This window comes from Cornus florida, unplaced genomic scaffold (assembly GCF_030987335.1).
Source record: "Cornus florida cultivar Cherokee Brave unplaced genomic scaffold, ASM3098733v1 CherokeeBrave_3.0.0_Hap2_Chr10, whole genome shotgun sequence".
In the NCBI taxonomy this organism is placed as follows: Eukaryota; Viridiplantae; Streptophyta; class Magnoliopsida; order Cornales; family Cornaceae; genus Cornus; species Cornus florida.
In genome coordinates this window covers 93,881,099-93,903,456 of record NW_026775580.1, presented here as the reverse complement: position 1 = coordinate 93,903,456, position 22,358 = coordinate 93,881,099, and the positions used below count along the sequence as shown (strand labels likewise).

The 22,358-nt window shown below is 35.5% G+C and overlaps 1 protein-coding gene across 1 annotated transcript; it reads right to left on the bottom strand.

The window, feature by feature from the left end:
- Nucleotides 1-1,146: 1,146 nt before the first annotated feature.
- On the bottom strand, nucleotides 1,147-22,146 carry LOC132275956 (uncharacterized). Its single transcript, XM_059777174.1, has 15 exons — nucleotides 21,973-22,146; nucleotides 17,145-17,686; nucleotides 16,802-17,075; nucleotides 15,025-15,320; nucleotides 12,940-13,122; nucleotides 11,942-12,700; nucleotides 11,729-11,820; nucleotides 11,568-11,618; nucleotides 11,364-11,452; nucleotides 9,784-10,389; nucleotides 9,399-9,473; nucleotides 7,917-7,987; nucleotides 7,755-7,812; nucleotides 2,882-3,119; nucleotides 1,147-2,210 (listed from the first exon to the last, which is right to left on the bottom strand). The coding sequence occupies exons 2-15, from the start codon at nucleotides 17,549-17,551 to the stop codon at nucleotides 1,525-1,527; spliced, it is 3,885 nt and encodes a 1,294-aa protein (XP_059633157.1). The 5' UTR covers nucleotides 17,552-17,686; nucleotides 21,973-22,146; the 3' UTR covers nucleotides 1,147-1,524.
- Between the last annotated feature and the right edge of the window lie 212 nt (nucleotides 22,147-22,358).

The window sequence follows — 22,358 nt, the reverse complement described above, 5'->3', positions numbered from 1 at the left end:
GTCGCGGAGCGAAAACTTACCCCAGCTGCACCAATGTACAGAACAAGTTAATAGCTTTAGCTGGACTATGATAAATGGCATTTAGCAATTAATACCAGGAATGAATAAACCCTGCAAAATAAAATTAGGACAGACTACATCATTTTACCTGCAAATTTCAATAATAATGAAGTTCAGACAATAAAAGGAAAAACTCTATAGCGGTGATCTATTTCAGTCGCATGTTGGGGTTTCCACCAACTGGGTATGACCTCGTACAACTACAAGGAACAAATACTACAAAATCAACAATTATAGATAATGAGAAACTTGCTACCAGCTAATGAGACTATACCTGCCAACTAGGAAACACCAACACTTCTGCTAGGGGTGCCGTGATGGTATTGGACATGTGTGGTACACGGCTAGAAGTATCTTGGAATCTGAATATTTATTTTCTGGTTAAACACAACCGGGACAAGGCAGACACGTTTGGGACACTTTCAGTACACAGCGGTGTAATTTTGTAATTATATTTTTTAGAAAAATGGGATTCAATGCAATTTAAAATATATTATGAGGATATTAGAAAAATAATATATAATTTTTTAAAACAGAAAAAACAAACATCTAGTTCTAAGTTCCAAATTAGTGATTTAAATTACAATTATATGTATAAAATGAGCAAAATTTATTATTTTGATATAATAATATTTTTATTTCAAAAATAGTGATAGTGCTATTTTTTTGAAATATCATTGCCGTATCTGTGTCCTAATTAGCCAATCACCATGCCCGTATCGTGTTGTACCCATGTCCGTATCCGTGCTTCCTATCCTGCCAACAAAAAAGCCAGCCGACATATGATAAACTGTTAGAAATCAGTGAAATGCATTCAGTGCAAAATAAGGCAGGAGAGATGTGAAGCAATAAGTTAAAACCACCAAATCCCAAAATATTTATGTATTTGCTGAGAACTCTGCTCATGATTCAGTCAATATCCTTACTTGAAAGATCTCACACCTTATCCTCAATACAGAAATCCAATATGGAAATCTGCAGCTGCAATAGTAGCTGACATTAGAAGAAAACTTCCATGAAGAATCACAAACTAAAAAGACATAAAGCAAGAGAATATGTAAAAATCAGTACACCTGCCACAAATCATTGCATCAAGGAAAAGTTGATTTTATTGGAAATTCAAAATGTATGTACAGAATGCTTTGTTCTCTTATCTGTAAAAGCTACAACCAGAATTCGGTGTTTGCTAAACCTAAGATACGACGACTACAACAGACTATCTTGTACATTGAACAAAAAGATCTTTACAGTCGAAGTCACCAACTTAAAAAGCAAAATCCAAAACATCCGACTGGGATCACATGAAACAAATTGTGCAGGAGTCTCGAAAAAATCTATAGCCCAATTATGGACTGGACAGTTAAACAACCATTCGTGTAGTTGGTCATTTCTTGAAAACGGCAATTATGTTTCTTCTGTATTTAGTATAATGAACAGGAATATACAAAAAAGGCAACTTCAAGTTCAAACCATCATATGTAAGTCTGACAGGTCATCCATCGGAATTTCAAGGCCACCCACATAGTCATCATGCTCTTGCAATCCATCCATGTTCAACCATGAATCAATGTCCTGTCCTTGACCACCAAGATCATCAGGAACACCTAGAACATCCATTTCAGGGATTTGCAGGTTGGATAAATCAATACCCTCAGTATCACCCAATACATCCGAACCAAACTCATCTTTTCCCTTGGCACTGCCACTTGTAATCATCTCACTCGACTTCGGAACTGTAGGTAATGGTGTTTTAGGTTTGTCAGACATCTTGCCAATAAGGCCATTGACAGAAGCAGATAGTTGAGTAGTTTTCTGCTTAGGCTTTGTTTTAGACTTTCTTTCCCCCTTAACATTGCATGACACAGGCCTACCAACTTTAGTGGTTCCATTTCTGGATAAAACCTCTCTGTCCCTCTCACTCCTCTTTCCTTTTGCACTGCTTGAAAGAGATCTTCCATTAACTGGAGGGGCACTAGAAGAACCAATTGTACCAACATCATCAAGCAACAACTCCCTCTTTTTTATCCTTCCTGACCACGTGACTTCTTTACCAATATCTTGTTCAGATGAAGGATTTACAGAGGCAATCACATTATTTATATAATTGTCATGATTGTCGAGAGAAGGGCTTTGTTGTGTACCCATCGGAGCTGCAGCAAAGACAAAATCACAATTCAGAACTCAAATGTGCCATGTTACCAGGGGCGGAGCCAGAAATTAAATTTAGGGGGGACACAATGTAAAAAAAAAAAATCAATAATCACGATAATAAATATAGATTCTATAAATCAAGAGACAAAGAAGAAAAATTACTCAAAATAATATGTCAATCAATGAGTAATTTAAGATAGATAAATAGTTAACAAAAAAATTAAAAAGGAAAGAAAAATGAGAGAATTTTGAAAGGGAAAAAAATTGGAGTTTGATTCAAAAAGGAAAATTTGACTTTTTTTAAAGGAAATTAAATGAATTTAAAGAGTAAAAAAAAGAGAAGAAATACAAAATTTAAGAGATAATTTTAGAAAACAAAAATTTTAGGGGGGGCATTATTTGAATTTTTTCATATATACATGTAAAAATATAAAAATTTAGTATATGTATTATAATAAGCAAGGCCAGGCCAGGGGGCACGTGCCCCCCGGGCATACACTGGCTCCGCCCCTGCATGTTACCAAAAAAACTTATCACTAAGTTAAAAGTATATAGAATTCTGCAAAAAAAGTTTTCTCAACATAAGATTTTAATATGATGGATGTATCAATTGATATTAGTTTATTATAGTATAAATGCTACTTTATCCATGAGATATCTAATGTAGTACCTGAAAAACCAGATGTGTTGACATACTGTTTGCCAGATTCACCATCAGCAGCAGTACCAGCTGTTTGTGCATCATTGAGGTGGGCAAACCCAGAGAGGAACATATCTCTAAATAACGGTTCACTGAAGCAGCTCTTGCCTGTATCTTCAAATTTTTGGCATCGCTCTAGTGTCCGCTTAACAAAATCCAAGGCAGCTTGCTTGGCCGTTTTTCCGCTGACACTCTTACCCCAACAAGTCTGCCAAAAAAAAAAATTTGAGTCAAAGTCGAGCCTCTATTTTGAAATTAAAAAACCAAAAAAAGAAGAAGAATAGATTCCAGTAGCATGGCACATTGGATGCAATTGGGAATCTGAAAAATTAATATATGAAGTATTATTCTAATTAAGAATCCTAGCTTTGCACGAATAATCAACAACACCACTTGGCAATATTGACAATTATAACTATAAAAATGTAATTATGAACAATCAACAAAAATTATAACCAGAAAGAACATGTACACACAAGTGCTGCACGTAGACACACAAAGACAGGCGGAGAAAGGACCACTCACTTTCAAAACAATTTCCCTACCGTCGCTAGAAGACTTAAGTCAAAAACTCCCACTGCTAGACAGTGCCCAACACAATAAAGAAAACTTTGCAGCTAGAAATGTCACCAACCATGTTATAGCAGTTTAAAAAGTAGATTAATTTCCAAAGAGCAACAGTAACCAAAAAAAAAAAATCCCAACAAAAGCATGTGTGCATGTTGATCTGACAATGTTAAATAGTGATGCAAATAATTAATAGTAACTCTAATCAAGATTGAGGCAGTCAATAATGTCTTGAAAAGTGTTTAGTCGAAGACTATTAAAAAGTAATTATGGTATGGGAAGTCTGAACATGTCATGGGAATAGTAGGAGTTGTCTTTAATGCTCATTGGGTAGTCTCAAAGCCAGTCTAGGAAAAAGTATTGTCATTAACAGTTGCCTTATAAAAGGGACAGCCTCTTTATCAGTTGTAACCAAGTCTTTATGAATATCATTTAAGTTAGTTTCAGGGTATTAACTTCTCTTAAGGCTTTTCCCAGATTTCCCTTTAAAAATCTAGGCTCTGACAGTGATTTGAGTAACCCTAGCCTCTCTTACTGTTGTAAGAAGACTTCTTTGTTCATTTCTGTTTGCTTCAACTGGTATCAGAGCCCTGCTATAGGATCTGTGATTACTGTGGATCTATGAATAGGCAAGGAAGCAAGATAGCCACAAAAGAAGACTTTCAAAATCTGCAACATTTTCTCAACTGAGCACGCTATTAGAACAATATGGAATCATTTTTTCTTTGAATCTAGAGGATAGGAGAGAATGGGATCAGCAAATGGATGCATATGAATGCGAATATTGGACAGAACAGCCTACTAGAGAAAGAATTCAGCAGCATAAGCAGTTCAAGAGTGAAAATTGGACTGAACAACCTACTAGAGAAAGAAGTCAGCAGCATAAACAGTTCAAAAGTGCAAAATTGGGTGCTGCCACAATAGTCAAACAGCCACAAAACACTTGGACAGCAGTGGTGAACCATGCCCAAGTATCTGAATTTTGGTCCTGGACGTGCGAAGGTTCAAGATACAAGTCTGCCAAGTTCCCAAGAGAAAACAGCCACAATATTGAAAGAAAGCAACTCTTGGTTGTGGAAGAAATTGGGAATTATGTTGATGTCACTTCAACATTTGATGAATCTCTCGGAGGTTTAGATGAAGAAGAAGGGATCATGGGGGTTCATTCAACTTCCCATCTTCCAGAATTTGACAACAATTAAGAGGAATGTGAAGAAAAACCATAGGTGGAAGAGTAGAAGTCTGAAGAAGCAGCCAACGACATGTTAGAAGCTGAGGTTGAAGAGGACAATGAAGCAGGTAAGAGAACAGAGGAGAAATCTAAGGAAGCAACCAGTAACTTGTGTAAAGTTGAAGAAGTTGTCACCATTCAACCTGCATATAATGGATTTCAGAGTAAAAATAATGAATCTGTACTAGACTTTGCTTCTCAAGGTGGGCAATCTGAGGATAAAAACACTTATCATCCAACGGTACGTAGTTCAGTAAGCATTACATCATATTTAGGATGCTTGAATAACTTGGGAATTGAAGCTTTGTTCATTAAGTTGGAAAATCATGAATTCTGTATTCATGATTCAATTTGGGATGATTTCTTGCTGTGACATATAACTTGGAGTCGTTATCATTCGAAAATCAGATTAATTCAGGTTTTGTTTCATGATATGTGTTCAAGCAAGCTTCCGAAATCTTCTAAATTTAAAGAAATAACTCAGGAAGTTCATGAAAAGATGTTATTTGCTGGTGAAAGAATACTATTGTTCTTTGTTCAAGTAAGGAAAAGAAGAAAGAAAGGATGGAAGGCTTTATTCGGGTTTTTAATAGATCGTGGTAAATTGCTTCAAACTTGAGGGCGGAGGAGGGTCTGACGCAAATAATTAATAGTATCTCTCTAGTCAACATTGAGGCAGTCAATAGTGTCTTGAAAAGTGTTTAGTCAAAGACTATTATATAGTAATTATGGTATAGGAAGTCTGAAAATGTCATGGGAATAGTAGGAGTTGTCTTTGATGCTCTTTGGGTAGTCTAAAAGACAGTCTAGGAAATAGCAGTGTCGTTAATAGTTAGCTTATAAAAGGGACAGCCTCTTTATCAGTTGTAACCAAGCCTTTATGAATATCGTTCGAGTTATTATCAGGGTATTAACTTCTCTTAAGGCTTTTCCCAGATTTCGCTTCAAAAATTTAGGCTGCTGACGGTGATAGGAGTAATCCTAGTCTCTCTTACTGTTGTAAGAAGACTTCTTTGTTCATTTCTGTTTGCTTCAAATAGCTGCTGAATTTCGCTGACTCAAAAATTTCTTAATAAGTTTAAATGCTAATTGATACATACAATGCTCCAATCCAGCCACTTGATTGTTGGACCAAGATATCACATGTTAGATAATAAAAGTGGCAGACTCCTCCGTCTAACGACCTTCAGTTCATTCTCTTTGCCGCATGATGCTTGGAACATAGGAGCATTAAACCGGAAAGCAATCAAATAGAGCAACAAAGATCTTTCACTAAAAACAAGATTTGTGGCCCTTATTAAGAGGATAACAAGGCCAGATTTCACAATCAAAGCTAATCATCATTCACCAGATTAGCAAGTACATGTGAACCACTTAAACTTAAATCTCAGAAGTGGTAAAAAGAATTTCTTCAAATCGATATCCTTTCTCCAAATTACGAAACAGGCATGAAAACCAGAAATCGGATTTTGGAATCACAGTATAGGCACATCCACATCTTCCTAAACCAGAATCTTTGACGTGCAAGACCAATTTTTGCCCTACCCCCAGCCCCCACAACCAGCCCCACTCCACATACTGAAACGCCGAAGGATTCCCCGTGCTTATCGTTCTTTGTATTTTTATTTTTTTCTAGAGACGAAGTTATTCTCATTAATGAAGGTTTTAGATTTTGGAAAATTTTAGGGTTTGAATTTTTTTAAATCCTAAGGATTGATGCACAAATCAATTTTTTTTTATATTCACGATTTTAATTAGTTTTAGAATTTTGGAATGGCTTAATTTATTGAAGAGCAAACCCCAATAAGTCTTGAAAAGCAAAGGGACAAACTGAATCCTTCATTTATATAATTCATTGTATTTTTATATCGCTGCACTCATCTACTTGCAACTCTCATTGTACAGGAAACAACCATATTTCTCATGAAAAAGAATACAAATGGCAGTACTAAGATTTCCATGTTTGCATTCCACATTCTAAATTTGGAATTATTAAGCAGTCAATGTTCTCTGTTAGGGATCATCAGATTGAAATTAATATTTTGGAAAACATTCTACACAGAACCTTCAAAGATATATCTGAATATCATGCTGAATATAGAACATAAAATTTTGCTTTTTCCCTCTGAATATTGGTATAGACTAACTGTACACAATGCAAGTGTGAAACAAGTAGGTTAAAATGCACAAAGTAGCAGCACAACAGAATTAATATGGGAGGAATGCAATTCTGAAAGTAAACAGACTGATAAATTAACAAAACAACGAGGAAATAAGACAAGGGTGGTTAGATCATGCCCAAAGAAAACTGATATATGCACAGTAATGTGTGGCCTAATTGATGTGGAAATTAAAGCCAAGCGTAAGGACACAAAGAACATGGGTTGCAATGGCCAAAAAAAGGAGAGGTGACATTTGAGATTATGGTTCGGTAGAGGAAAATGGCCCTAGACAGAAGTGAATGGCAAAGAAAGATTCATGCTCACCCCAAATAGTTGGGTTTTGAGTTGAGCTATCATATAATGTAAGATGTAAATGTGCATTTCCAAAACTGATTGCATCTAGATTAAGTATTGACATTGAACCTCATTTTTTGGGAATACTTTTGCAATCCTCAAATAGATTCTTCTATGATTGTAATCAGATTAAAAACTGTACTATTGAGAAAACAAAAAATTAATCATACTCTGAATTATTTCTTTTAGTAGCATCAGCAATTCCAAGCTCATTACTAAATTATTCATGGATACTAAAATTATAATCAATCAAGGAACGTATTGGGTAAAACATTGTTGCACCCATTCCCGAATTCCGATAATCATAATCATCAAAAACCATGCTCGTTATGGATAATTTTGTTCTCTGAACTATACTGATACAAAAATTCCCTCATACACCAATACACTGCATTATACCCACATTTTCTTTTGAATCCTAACACGGAAAAACCAAAAGAAATAATTTACTCCAAATGCAACAAAAGGTATCCATTCAAATTTCCAAAATATCGAGTGAAAAGAATTAGGGATTGAACAATAAAATTACCATATACTTCTCATAAGCCATTGCTAAAAGCTTGTCAAGAGCACGCTGTTCAATCTCCCTACACAATATTATAAATGTATGGATTAGTACCATAATGCACAGAGGAAGAGCAAAAATTGAATGCATGTAATGTTATCTACGGAAAGAGGGCAAAATCGTTACTTTTCTTGAATCTCTCGTGTCTCTGATGCAGATTTTAACAACTTCCCAAGCAAGCCATTCTTCTTGGAAACCTATGAATTCAACTAAACAATGAAAACTCCAGAAGATATGCATAATTGCAAGATAGGAAAGTAATTAAAAATAATGTTACAATGCATGAAAAATTACTAAATTTGTTTCCAATTCCCATTCTAAATCTATTTGAGCATGTTGCTTTCTTGTTCATTACAATATATAACAGAGGTGCCAACTATCATTCAAGTCTCCAGGCACTTGTACTAGAAAGCTTGAATCAAATCCTGCCCTCATCAAGGTGAGAAGAAGCAAGCTCAAATATGTCATCATCATCATCATCATCATCCTTGACTTTGTCCCATATGAATGGGGTCGGCCACATAAATTCTCCTTTTCCATTCTTTCATATTTTTAACCATGTATCTTACAAAATTTAGTTTTTTTAAATCATTTTTAATTACTTCATCCCATGTAAGTTTTAACCGGCTTCTTTGTCACTTACCTTCTAGGCAAACAAGCCTTCCCCTCCTAACCAGTCCGTCTTCCGCTCTATGTTGTATATGAGCATACCACCAAAGCCTACTTCCTCTAATTTTATCACTAATAGTAGCTACTCCTATTATCCATCTTAGCATCCGCATTTCCACTAAATCAATGTGTTGCTCTTGTTTCTTTTTCAACACCCAACACTCTGCTCCATACAACATAGCTGGCCAAAGAACCGTCCTATAGAATTTTCCTTTTAATTTATTTGAGATTTGTTTGTCACAAAGGATGCAACTAGCTTGCTTCCATTTTGTCTACCCTGGTCCAATCCTACTTACCACATCACCATCTATCCCCCCCTTTTTTTGTAATATTAAACATAAATAGCGAAAATAGTTGTTTTGAGTAACTATTTGGTCCTTGAGTTTTAATATTTATATTGTATTCTTTTGTTGCTTTATCAAAATTACATCTCATACACTCTATTCTAGTTTTACTAGTTTTTAGACCTTTTGCTTCTAAAGCTTTTCTCCATGTTTCTAAAGCTTCTTTCGGCGTATCTATTAAAACCATGCCATCCGCAAACAAGAAGCACATGCATGGAATGTTTTCATGGAAGTCTTTCATTATTTCATCCAACACTATTGTAAATAGGTATGGACTTAACATGAATCGTTGATGTAGTCCTACTTTATGAAGAAATTCTCAATTTCCCCATATGTAGTACAAACTCTAGTCAACGACTCGCTATACATACGCTGAATAAGGTTTATAAGTTTCTTAGGGACATGCTTGCTTTGTAGAACCCACCAAATTATGTCCCTTGGAACCCTATCATATGCCTTATCTAGGTCAATGAAAACCATGCGTAGATCTTTTTGTTACTCCTACACTCTTCTATTAATTGTCTTATCAAGTGGACGTAAGAATCAAGGGGGGAGAGAGAGAGAGAGAGAAGGCTTTCTCTTAATCAGAATATACCTGTTCCTGGTACTTGTCCTCCAGCCTTCTGATATCATCATTGATTTCATCATCCCCAGTGTGTGTTAAATTAGGCTGAGAAAATGGAATATGCAATCAGAAAATTATATTAATGCATGCTATACGAAAGCTGGTTCAGCAACACATTAACATAAGATCAATTTCTTATTTATAAAATTCCCTGCCCTACTCCATTTAAACAAGAAAAGCCCTACATCCTAAATGCAACAATGGCTGCAAAACTTTTGATGAAAACAACAAGGTAAGGAAACAAAAACCAATACAGCAGCCATCCAATATAAAATGAAAACCTTATAGAAGTTAAAAAAAAAAAGGGAAACAGGGATCTGATTTCATATGAGAGCTCTTGTATAAGAGAACCTACCACTGGCTCTGGATAAAGTCCAATACTCTGAAGCTCCAGGAGAAGTTTTTCATTTATGGTCATACTATCATACTGAAACTCAGAACAGACCGTGCCAGGCACCACTGCTTGGTCTGAAAGTAAGCCATTTTCAAGATGATCAGAAGTTGAAAGTATCCCTGTTTCTGGGATGGCTGTCATGTCATTATCTAGCGCAATGTGCTCGAGTTTATCAAGGGATTTCCCAGTTGAAGTTATCCTGTAACCATTAAAAGCAGCACGTCCAGCAAGGTGAAGGTTTCTTGATGACCGATGACACAAAGGACTGGATTCCAACTCTGCATCGATCTCAAATTCCGATCCATGAATATCAAATTTGAGGTCTTCATTCCCACTGCAGCAGAGCTCTTCATTTCCTTCTTCCGAGATTAGAGCCGCAATGAGTCTCTGACAAAGGGGAATTTCATTAGGACTCCTTGTCCACTGTTCAGGGATGGGTTCAACACCTTCTGTTCCATTCATAGCTTCCTCAGATTCAATTAACCGAAATCCATTACTGGGAGTACTGAAACTATCTCCATATAGAGGAACTAAGGTTGGTGCTGGCACACTGGATACTGATTTTCCCTGTATAAAAATAAAAATCAACAATAATTAGAATAATTCAAAAATACAGTAGAAATTTATCCGAGTAACTCCCAATTTATAATTTAAATGGATTGCACCTAAATTTTACAATAGTAAACAGCGGTCCAATTTTACAATATACAACAATGCATCAGTGCAATCTACACTGTATCGCATACAAACTTGGAAAATATCATCGAAATGGTCAACCAATAAGAGGCACCAAAACAAGCTCTTCAATTTTTATTTTTTTTTTATTAAAACCAATGCTTCCTCTATGAAACCAAAATGATAATAATAATGATGACGATGACAATAATTTTTCATACCAACAATAATAATAAAAATAGTACCAGCAGAAGCATCGACTCAACTTCCAAAAAATACAGTAACATCAACTTAAGATGCATTAAGTTCTACAAACCTAACACTGCCCATCTAAAATAAAGCAATAACAAAAATGGACAATTCAAGTTAAATTATTAAAACTCCCTCCCTTTTTCCCTTTTTTCATTTTAAGAATTATTTTCATATCAAATGTCAAAACATGTAGCCAAAACCAATAATGGAAGGAACTAGCTACAATATGCTATGCTACTCGGGGGGAATTTATATATCTATATATATACATACATATAAATAAAGGAAATTGACATTCGCACTCCACTTTTGTACCTCTTCGCTCTTGCATTTTTCTTAAGGGGAAAAAAAAAGACATAAGTGTCCAAAACATTCTTCCACTCCACAATTGTCCCAAAAAAAGAGCGCTTATGTATCATTTCATTTATTTTTAAAAAGAAAACCCTACAGTACATGAGACGAGTCAAAGAAGCTTCTTTGTCATGAATATGCTCATATCATCACCTAAATACTTTTCAGCATAAGATATCTGCCAATGACTCATCAAAAATAGTAAGAAGGTAATGCTCATACCAAATCTTAAAATACTATAGTAAAAAAATGAAGCCCATAACCTGTTGCTTTAAAAAGGCTATATCTCCATCCGATATATAACAAAAGAATGCTTCCATTTGCCTCCAGAATGGACTAGGAAAACCATGACCTGCAGTCACAATTGAATCAAGTAATAAAGAAGAAATAATTTGACAAAAAGTAAATAAAAAGAATTCTCAGTGAAAAGTATTAAGGAAAAAAAAATATCTGAGTGAAAACAGTACTGGGATTAATAACAGCATTTGCAGCAGCCAACAGCTCTTCATGCCCATCATCTGAACCAACCAAAAAATTTAACTTATCAAAGGATTAGAAGAACAAATAATCACACAAATTTCAGGATAAATCATGAAATCTTTGTTTAATAGATTTGGGGTGCAACTACCAAGAAAATCTGCTGCACTAACAGTAGTGTGTTTCTGACGTGTATAAGCCTTGCGGTCAGAAAGTTTCCGAGTTGGCGGACGACCTGCTTTGCTGAATGAAAAAATCAACAATACTTTAAGATTTTAATCAGAAACCAAACATCACCAAGAACAGAATGGGGAAGACATTTATCAAATAACCACAAGATCAAGAAAGAGGAAAATGTAGTAACCTTTCAGTCTTATCAAAACTAACTCGGGCACTTCTGAGTTGTTTTGCTGTTCCCATATTGCCAAGCTTTTGAACTGTCATTGGCATGAGAGATCTAGTGGAAGTAAAACCTCGGCCAGTCCTCCCTTGCCTCCGAACACCATCTCCGAGCTCTTCCCCACTGACAAGTTTATTCTTTCTTGGTGGCAACACCAAAGCTGACACCTTTTGAACGTTCTGACCAGCTTTCCCATCCATCTCATCTGACTTCTTAATTTTATCTCTATATTTAGTTTCAGTGGCCCCTGACTCCTTACTTTCTGATAACGCAGCCATAGGAAAGTGGTCACCTTTTAATTTAACAGGTTGAGGAGTATTACTGGGCAAGTTTCTTGCAAATCCTGACCCATTTTCATTACCTGCAGCATCAGATACCGTATCCAAACTAGAGGTTTCATCATTACTTGAAATGACAGGAACGAAATTTGTCCTTCTAGCTGTACGGGAAATCTTTTGGGGCCTCTGGCTAGCACAATGTGCAACAGGTGGTGATGAAGACCTTGTTGATGGCGTCCGCTGCTTGCGATTGTTAGCCCAAACAGCAGCAGGGAGCTTGCTTGTGCATTGAGAAAGCTCCCAATCACTAGCAGCAGTTGTTCGTTGAACAATCAAGGACAACTTGGGCACAACACCTGAACCTGATCGTGGAGATCGAGCAGTTGCGTTCATTTTTGTGTTTGAAGTAGGGCTAGCCGAATTGAAATCTTCTCGGATATTGGTCCTGGACAATGTACAGGACAAAAAGGATTTAGTTAATAAGGAGGCTCTGGAAGGTAAAGACTATTATCCAACAGGGTATGTAAGAATGTGCTTGGAAAGAAATATAATTAAAAGAGTGTGTGTGTGTGTGTGTGCGGAGAGAGAGGGAGAGAGAGAGAGAGAGAATGTAAACCAGTTGTGAACATAATGCAGTAAATCAAATGTTAATGAGAAAAGATGTGTTTAGGACGCCCTGCATACTTGTTAGCAGCTCTGAGATTCATCCTTTCCTTGTCTAAACCAGTAGGACGATCTCTTCTATCATGGACATGGGAACTATTGTCCTGATCGGCCCTAGGGATGGATGAACGCATGCCCAAGCCAGTTTGCTGTGAGGTGCCATCTGCTTTTCCAACTCCAACAGCTCCATTAGCAACTCCAGGCCTATTTTGAAGATGCGTACGAAGATCAATGCAAAAAGAACAGGTGTTATTTGGAAAAATAATTCCAATAAATGAGATTTGAACCAAAAAAGAACCAAATGTTTAACTTATCCATAACTCTACTCAATAATTTCCCTAAACAAGAAACTTTTCCTCCTATAAGGTAAGGTAAAACCTTCAAGGTAGAACTTTATTATCTCAACCCAGATCTTATTGACAGTGTAAACTTTCTCTCTAGGTTGACCCACAAGTAAGCAACAAAACCAAACTTTCTAGGTACCCACAAGGCCAATCAACAGTCTGAAGTAAAGCCTCGAAAGTAACTTCTCAGACATTGCATTCATATACAATAAAGAAGATGTTAGTTTTAAAAAATAAGAAATGGGTCAACAAAATAATAGATATAAAAGAGAATTTACGGAAGGTTACCATGGTATGAGTCATTATTTTTACCTCATAACTTACAAAGTTTTTTATTTAAAGAATAAAAATCATAGGGTTTCAAGGTATATCAATCAATCAATTTCTACATCTTATCATTAGTTTTTTATGATGGACCTATGTATATAATGAAATCTTTTTTTTTTGATAAGTCATTAATTGAATCTCAGATACAGAAAATCCAAAACTCAGCTCCATTTTTGCCCTTCAATCAATTTCCAGGAAGAATTTAGAAAGGAAGATGTTTCCAAAAGGGCTAAAGAAAGGAACTCATTATCAAGATATTGAATCTAGATTCTAGTCTCTGCATGGTTTTGCAGAAGGAAATGGGGAATGTATAACTCTAAAGCCATGTTAGATGGACTCGGGTACTTGTGTCGGGTATGGGTATGTATCCCACGCATTGAATGTGTCAAATTCCCAAACAGGACAAGACACAGCTAAATATTCTTTTTCTTTTCTTTTTTTTCTTTTTTTTTAGTAGAGTAACATTTTTATGTAAAATAGTGACCAATATAGACATTTCATTCATTTGAAGTAATAATAAAATGAAATTATTGGATAGGGTTTTTTTTAGGTTCATGTTCAACAAAAATATCAGACGCGTATGTCATGCTCACGTCCAAATAATGTGTGTTGGACGCGGGTACTTCACCTACTTTGGAAGAGTCCATGTAACATAGATCTAAAAGGTGCAATTGTAACAAAGAGAAGAAGATAAAAATAAATAAATAAACTGCTATAACTTATCAAAAACAAATAAATTGTTATGACAAAGGCAGCAAACCCAAGAAACAATCAAAAAACACAACAGAAAAATAAATGCGCCACACAGAATACAAACATTTACGTGATTCGGCAAAGCCTATGTCCACGATGAAGATCTGGCGAAAGAATTCACTATAAGAAAATGTGGAGATTACAAGTTTCAGCCCCCCAAACCCTAGCTCTCGCTCGATTTTCAGTGTCACTCAATAATCTCACTCCAAACCCTAAGTGCCCTTATATATTGGGCTACGAAAGATTACTAAACAGGGTCCACGACCCGCAAACAAAAAACCGGGTCAAAATTTTTCCTTGGGGGCTTAGGCCCACACAAGACCCGGCACCAAATTTGGGCCACAACACCACAATACTGACAAACAATTGAATATGGCTTTATCTCTGGTAAGTATCTCACTGAAAGGCTTAAAATTTTCATTATAAATTACATCTGGAAAGAGCATATAACAGCACATATCTGAAATAAGTAAAAAAAATTCAATGATAACAGATGGTAAAAATTAAAGACACTGAAATAAGCAACTCTCGTAAAAAAGTGAGACGACAAATAGGACATGGGCATTGCCCTCAAGCATATATATACATATATAATCCACTGGTATTGAACTAACAAGTCATGCTTGGAGTTCAAAGAGTTACCAAGCACAGATACATGATGTAGCACTTTGAGAATTAATACCTGAACCCATGAGAGTCATTCAACCTTGATCGAGCATCTGTAAAAAGTCTTGGCTGCATTCCTTGTTTGGGTTCCCTGTAGCCATCAACAGGTTTTGATGTCATACGACTTGGAGAGACATCTGGCTTGATCCCAGAACGCTTCTTCTTCATTTTTGACCTTTCCCAACCATCAACACCTATGGTTAATGTTCGATCCTCACCCTGAATTGCACCACTATTTGGATGTCTTAATATTTCCCTATCCCTATCCATACTCCCAGATGCTCTGGCAGGAGTTATTGCACGCGTATCCGTCTACAATAGTCAACATAAAGTAATAAACATAATGAAAATGCAACACAAAAGAAGCCCAAGGAAAAGCAAATTTAAGAGAGCAATAAATAACGGGAATTGGTTTAATTTTGAGGGGACCCACATGGAACCTTTAAATCAACTTTTAGTACAAGCCTTGAGCGAAGCTTATTTTATTGGTTGTTTAATTTTTACTTAAGGTCTATTTTAATATATTATTTCTTATGTTTTAAGGGTTGAAGGTAGTTTGGTAATTTTATGTTTTTTCTTGACATGGGTTGTAGTGGTAGTACCTGGACCACATTTTGGTACCAGTTATGGTATTTGGGTCTTTATACGTGAACTTTAGTTGATTTATCAAGGTTTTACCAATTAAAGTCTCTAAATCTCTATATATATAATCCAAATACTATTAAAGTAACAATTACCTCAAAGTTTTTGGTGCTCGCTAGTTTTATTTGTGGGTTTCCCCCCCTACTGTAATTATAATTTTCTGTTAATAAAATTTATTTTACCTACCGGAAAATACATATATATATACACACACCTAGAACTTTGTATATAAAGCTAATCTTAAATTTAGTTTTCTTCTAGTTTAATTTAACATATTTTTCTGTGATTGTGGAGTCAAGGGTATTTTGATCATTTCCTTTAAATACATGGACTCTTGTATGTCTCCATAAATTGGATTTTGAGTCGAGTTTCATTTTCACTCTTTATGTGTGGATTTAAGTAGATTTACACAAGTTCTACCAGTCTCAGTCCCAAAATTCCTAAATATGGATAGTCCAAGTCCAAGTCCAATTAGAATTACAAATGCAATTACTTGATAGTCTAATTCCTAAATATGGATAGTCCAAGTCCTCTAAAGATCCCACCTTAATATGGAAGATGCTTCATAGAAAAATTTAGCAATAATACTCTGCCTGATAAATTTCAATCATAGGCATGATGCATAAGAGAACCCCAAGTAATATCCCTTTCTTCATTTATTCACCTTTATTTTATTTGTTTCTCTGCAAGCAGGATTTTCAACTTTAATCACAATAAGTTTATAACTTCATCGGTTCTTGAACCTAAAAGTAAACTTCCATAATTCTAATCCTTTCCCTATGTTATATCCTTTATTCTACCAACCAAAACCCTAAATAAAATCCACAAGTTTCAGAAACATTTTACAAGATTCCAACTACTAATAATTCGACCCTTCTTAAGTAAAAGATAGAGCTTTCATAATAAGTGGAGGGAAGTATTAGGGTATGATCAAAGGCATGCAGGCAAGCTACTAACTACAACAAGTACATTGCGGACTACAGATTTTCAAAAAATTAGTAAAATAAATATATAAATAAAGTAAAACATAAATCCTGTACTAAATTCAATTACATGGTTAGTATGTAAAATCCTAAAAAGGAAATTAATATCTGCTAACATGACCCAAGGAAGCACATAAAGAAAAGAGAAGACAAGATACAAGCCCTCACATCCACCACAGAAGTTCGTGTGCGCTTGTTTGGATTGGCAATTTTGGTCCTTTCTTCCGACTTTTGCTGCTCCAGTTCAAAAGCACTGCCAATGGCATGACTCTGACTTCCCATCTTACCCATGACTGTCCCTAGAACTGGCCGATCATTCGGGAGTGAGGCATTGGATCGGTCGGTGGACAAAAAATCTGGTCGGGATCTCTTCCTTGATGGTATGCTTGGGAAACACTTTTTGATAACAGACAAGGCTTCACTAAAGATCTTCACACGCTCCCTGTTTATGATAGAACTCCATAAAGTATATATATCTCTAATCGAAATCAAATAAAATGCAAACAACTACCTGGCTTTACTGGAGATTTCACGAAGACCAGCCTTGAGCCGTTTCAGTTCCTCTGGTGAGGGAGAAGGCAGGAGCTTGCCTTTTGAAGAACCAGAAGGAGAGTCATCAAGTGGAAGGCCAAGAGCAACACTTGTGGTCCTCTTAAAATCCCCTTGTCTACTAAATTTATACTCTGCCACTGATTTCGGATCAAACCTCAGACATTGGAAGAAGTTCAACACATCTCCTTGTGTTACAGCAGAACAGCTTCTTGACATGCTTGGAAGACTTGAGAGGATTGGATTCTCCATTTTCTCACGAAAGCTACCCAATCTGTCCAATGAAGCAGCTGTGAAGGATGCACGCTGTGGATATAATGGCCTATCAGGGCTGCCAGATGACATATCAAACTTACTAGACGCTGCCATCGCATCAGTATCCGCACACCCTCTCCGTTATAAACCCGGTAAACACAGTAGTGCATGACAATACTGTAGTACCACAGCACATGAGAGCCAAACTTGAATTTTTAATGACTACAAGTCTACAACAGGAGATTACACCTGTTAAGTAGAAATGAGTTGAGGACAAGAACCCAAGTCCAGATCAGTTAAATAAGAAAGCTCATTTTTTGCATGGTAAAAAAGTTAATATATTTAATGCTAATGACCAAAAACTACAAGAAAATATTGAGTTGGACCAAGTCCCCAACAAGACCAGCAGTATTTAGTTAAAAAGAAAAAGATCAATGCAAGCTACAAAGCTAAGATTTATAAATCCACAATTCTTCAAATTAAGAGGCATTAACTTTTCCAAAGGTCTCGTAGGACTACATGTCAATAGAAGTTGCTTTTACATTAATAACAATAGTTTTGGAAGATAAAGAAGTCTAGATTCATATAATCCACCTCCCTTCTTCCAAATCTATAGATAGGAAATACAGAAAAAGAAAAGAAATGGAGATCATGAGAACATGAATCTTTTTATAAATGGTAAAACCTTGTTAATTTATTAAAAAAAGAGGATGGTGATAAACTCCTCACTCAGGAAAGAACACACAGATTACAACAAACAAAGTTGAGCAACAGCCACAAAGGCAATTATAGAGCAATTAGCAATCAGCACCTCTCTCCCACTACATGTCACCACTGTATACCCTAGTAGCAGCACATGTGAACAAATGATCGACAAAACAACTCCCCAAAATCACAATTTCTTCAAGAGCTTATTGATTTGGGTCCCACAATCATGGCATTCAGATGGACTAATTGTCACTGAAATGATATTACAGGAATATAATATTGTTATTCCTTCTAATTTTCAAAGTTCAACTCCTCACGTTACTGCATTGGGCGGTTCAGTGTATAAATGTTTCAGAATCGAAAAACCTTATAAATTAACCTCCGTGTAGAAATACGGAATTAAAGCGTGAAGATCAAAAAAATTGGAAGAGCTTTGCTCCCTCGCTCCCTCTCTTTTTAACCACTATACCTTACATAAAACTTTTTTCTTTAGTCTTCATAACTTCCTTCTTTGATTCATTTGCATTAAGCACAGTTTTTCTTTTTTGGTTTGGGGGGGTCCATTGCCACTGCTGCCACTCCTATGATCATCAGCATCGGCACCATTGCCATTATCATAATCAGTACCACAACTGTTTCTATTAGTGAAAGGCATAGTAGAAAGGCAACCACCATTTTTTCTAAAATTCTAGAGTACTAAAGCACCACAAGGTAATCAATGGCTTACATTAACTATATAACGCATTTCCTAGTTTGCTGCAAATCACTTTGACAGCGTGATATGTTATTATACCACACAATTAATTCAACAATGTTTGTGCTAATAGTTATCTTTATTTATAACTAAAAAATTCTTCTCACTCAAATGCCATCATTCAGTGTATGTGCAGGATGTAATGAGAAGGGTGGACCGGTACTGATCTAACCAGGTGAGTTATGATATTTCTATATAAGATATCACGCAATTTTAGTAGTTGTGTCTTGCTCTCGAACTCCACAGGTAATCAGAACGTAGTCTATAGGTGTAGGCATACGGACTTAAATTTTCTTTTAAAAATGGAACAAAATGACACTTAAATCAGACAAAAAGCACCCTAACAAGGGAAAAGGAGAAACCCATAGACAGAATTTCAAATTCGACAACCTATTCTACAGTATTTTCCATAGTCCCCACCTATTCATTTGCTATGGATTTCTCCTCCATTTTTCAGTCAGTGGCCGATCCCCATACACGGGCCTTGCCCAGTTGCCCTTCTGTCTTTTTCAATATGCTAGTTCTCTTAACTACTATTATTCTATATAACATTATACCCAATGTAAAATGGACATACGTCCAAGCACACGGAGCTCCTGAGGGTTTTGGAAGTGAGCAATTCATGGTGGCACACTATATATTTATTATAATTTGACAATGGCATAATGTTTCGGAGAGGACAATATTGTGAAATTGAGAGTTTCTAACTGGTCATCCGGATGGAATAGATAACACGGTGTAAACCTAGCCACAGGTAAAACGAAATTGTTGGTTAAAATAGTTAAACTTGGAGACTTTGAAACATGAATAAGAAAAGGAGGACATAATTTCTCACAGTCAAGAACCAAGTGCCCATATAAATATATCATCCAACATTGCCAAGTCTTAATCCAAGCTGCTTAAGATAAAAATATTATCCATTCAAGCCAATATGAACTCAACGAAAGAAATCCTACACCCGACTACTTAGGGTCACGTTCTTGAATCCAATTTTTTTTTTTCTACTCTAGTTAAGGTCTATTTAAGGTCATAACCTCAGTTGAACCATATGTTGCCATATCTTTCTTTAATAACTCTACCCACGTTAATGTTGGTGACATTCTTAACCACATTTCTCTCATTATATCCAATGGTGTTACTTCCACTATCTCACAAATGTATTCTTTTTTTTTTTTCTATCATTCCTTGTTTTGTCTCACATCCATCTGGACATTCTCATTTCCGCCACACTCATTTCATGCATATGTTGTTTCTTGACAACCCAACTTTTTTGTCATATAAATAATGGTTGGTCTATTTCATAGATTTACCCTTTCAATCTTAGAGAGATACGAAGAACAGACATTATACTAAATGCAATCCTCCACTGCCTTGGTCAAATTAACAACAAATCCAATTTTTCCTTCATTATGAGCATTTGAGCCTAAATAGTAGAAAAGTTAATCATCAATCTTCACTGTATCCCTATTTGCACTTCAAACATTCAAATTTAATCCTACTTATCTTAAACAAGTGTATTTTTATTTTGGCTAGTAAAAAGCAACTTCTAAAATATTGTGTAGAGTAATCATTTTTTTTCTTTTTTAAATTATAGTAGCAATTTATCCATCCATGAAGGATAAAGATAAGAATGATAATATTAGTGTTTTTGACGATGAGTAGCAATTTTACTTGATTTTAAAAGGGGTTAAATAAATGAAATCCAATAACTAGGATAAACAATCAGTTATTCTTCAATTCCACATCTAACATAGTTTTCCACAACATTATGATTTTTATAACATTTGTTAGTTAGATTCTTTATTAATTCATAATTATCACTATTAACAATACATAAGAGGATACATCACTATATTGGCAAGCACACCACACATGGGCACACTCACAATAGCAACAAATGCGACTGGGACAGTATGAATACTAAAATGGAAACCAGAACTAGTACAATGGCTGCATATAAAGCTCAGACTGTATTCACACACCCTCGCAGTGCTCACACACACACACACACACGTTAGGATACCTTTACCATAAACAAATACCATATAAACTTTATTGAAAAAATAATATGCTAATTAAAGGTAATGTTGGTGATGATGAATAACAAAAATAATTAAACCATAACTAAACTCAAAAACACCCCACCACAATTTTCCTTATCCATGTAAATTCTCTTCAGACCAGCCACAATTCAAACTATGATCACACTTTTAAATATATCCGAACTTGTTGACTGTGCCAGACAGTAAGTGAATCAAACAACAGATAACAAAATCTGATAAAAATAAATAAATAAATAAAAGACAATATATGTAGCTTGTCAATTCCAAAACTTGATCCCAGAAGAATAGCCTAATGACAAGGCTCTCACCTCACAATAGGTTAGGAGTTCAAATCCCCTTGGAGGACTCTCAGATAATTTCCTGATAATTGTGCTTGTGGGACGGAACAGCTGTGTGTAATAAGTTCGACACTACCATCATCATCGTAAAAAAAGAAAATGATAAATATAATATATCCAAAAAAATTATATTACTCTCTCTCTATAATATATCCAAAAAATGATATTACTCTCTCTCTCACTTCCTCAGTTCAAATTGTTTGTCTGATCTCTATAATCTAGGACAAATACTTTCATAATGTTTTTTCCTTTTTTCTATATATCTTTGTTTGCTCATCTAAATTTGCATTCCACGCAAGTGCTTTGATCAGTATAAAAACCAAAATAAGTACTTCACCGAATCAGCACAGAAAGTTTAGCCAGACAGTGTCACCATCTGATACCACAATAAATGGTTTTCATCTCATATTCAGTTCAACCAACGAAATTCTATACATGCAAAGCATATATATAAACTATTATTTGCATATATGCCTGCGTGTAAATATATATTAAAAGTGGAAACCCTAGAAGTTGAATCGACAAATAGGAAAGGAGAAAAACGCCTAATCTACCTTGAGTTAAAACAGAAACTATAGATAAAAACGAAACCCTAGAAGCTGAATCAACGAAATGTTTTGAATAAAGAGATCAAACATTTATATATACAAGTAAATATATATATATATATACCTTTGGATGAGACTACAAGTGCAAATGCATTCTTCCGTGGTTTGAAGCTGAATCGATTCAATCAATTTAGGGATTCGAAATTTAGTTTGAATTATTTTGGAGATTCTAAGGTGTTTTTGAGTTCGGAGCTTGAAATCGAAGGTTCGTTCAAAGCCGTGGAAGACGAAAGCACCAGGTGTTATGGTCGGTGGTGTTGGCATTTCAATTTACGGATATGCCCATGTTTTGTTTAGTGAAATACTAGAAGAATGGAGTTTAAACCAGTGGCATTATTGGAAGAGAAATGCTGAGTCGGCTTCAGGGGCTCCAATTAGTATTTCGTGTCTTATATATGGAATATAACTTTAATAGAACATAACTAGAAATATAATGAATACTAAGATTCA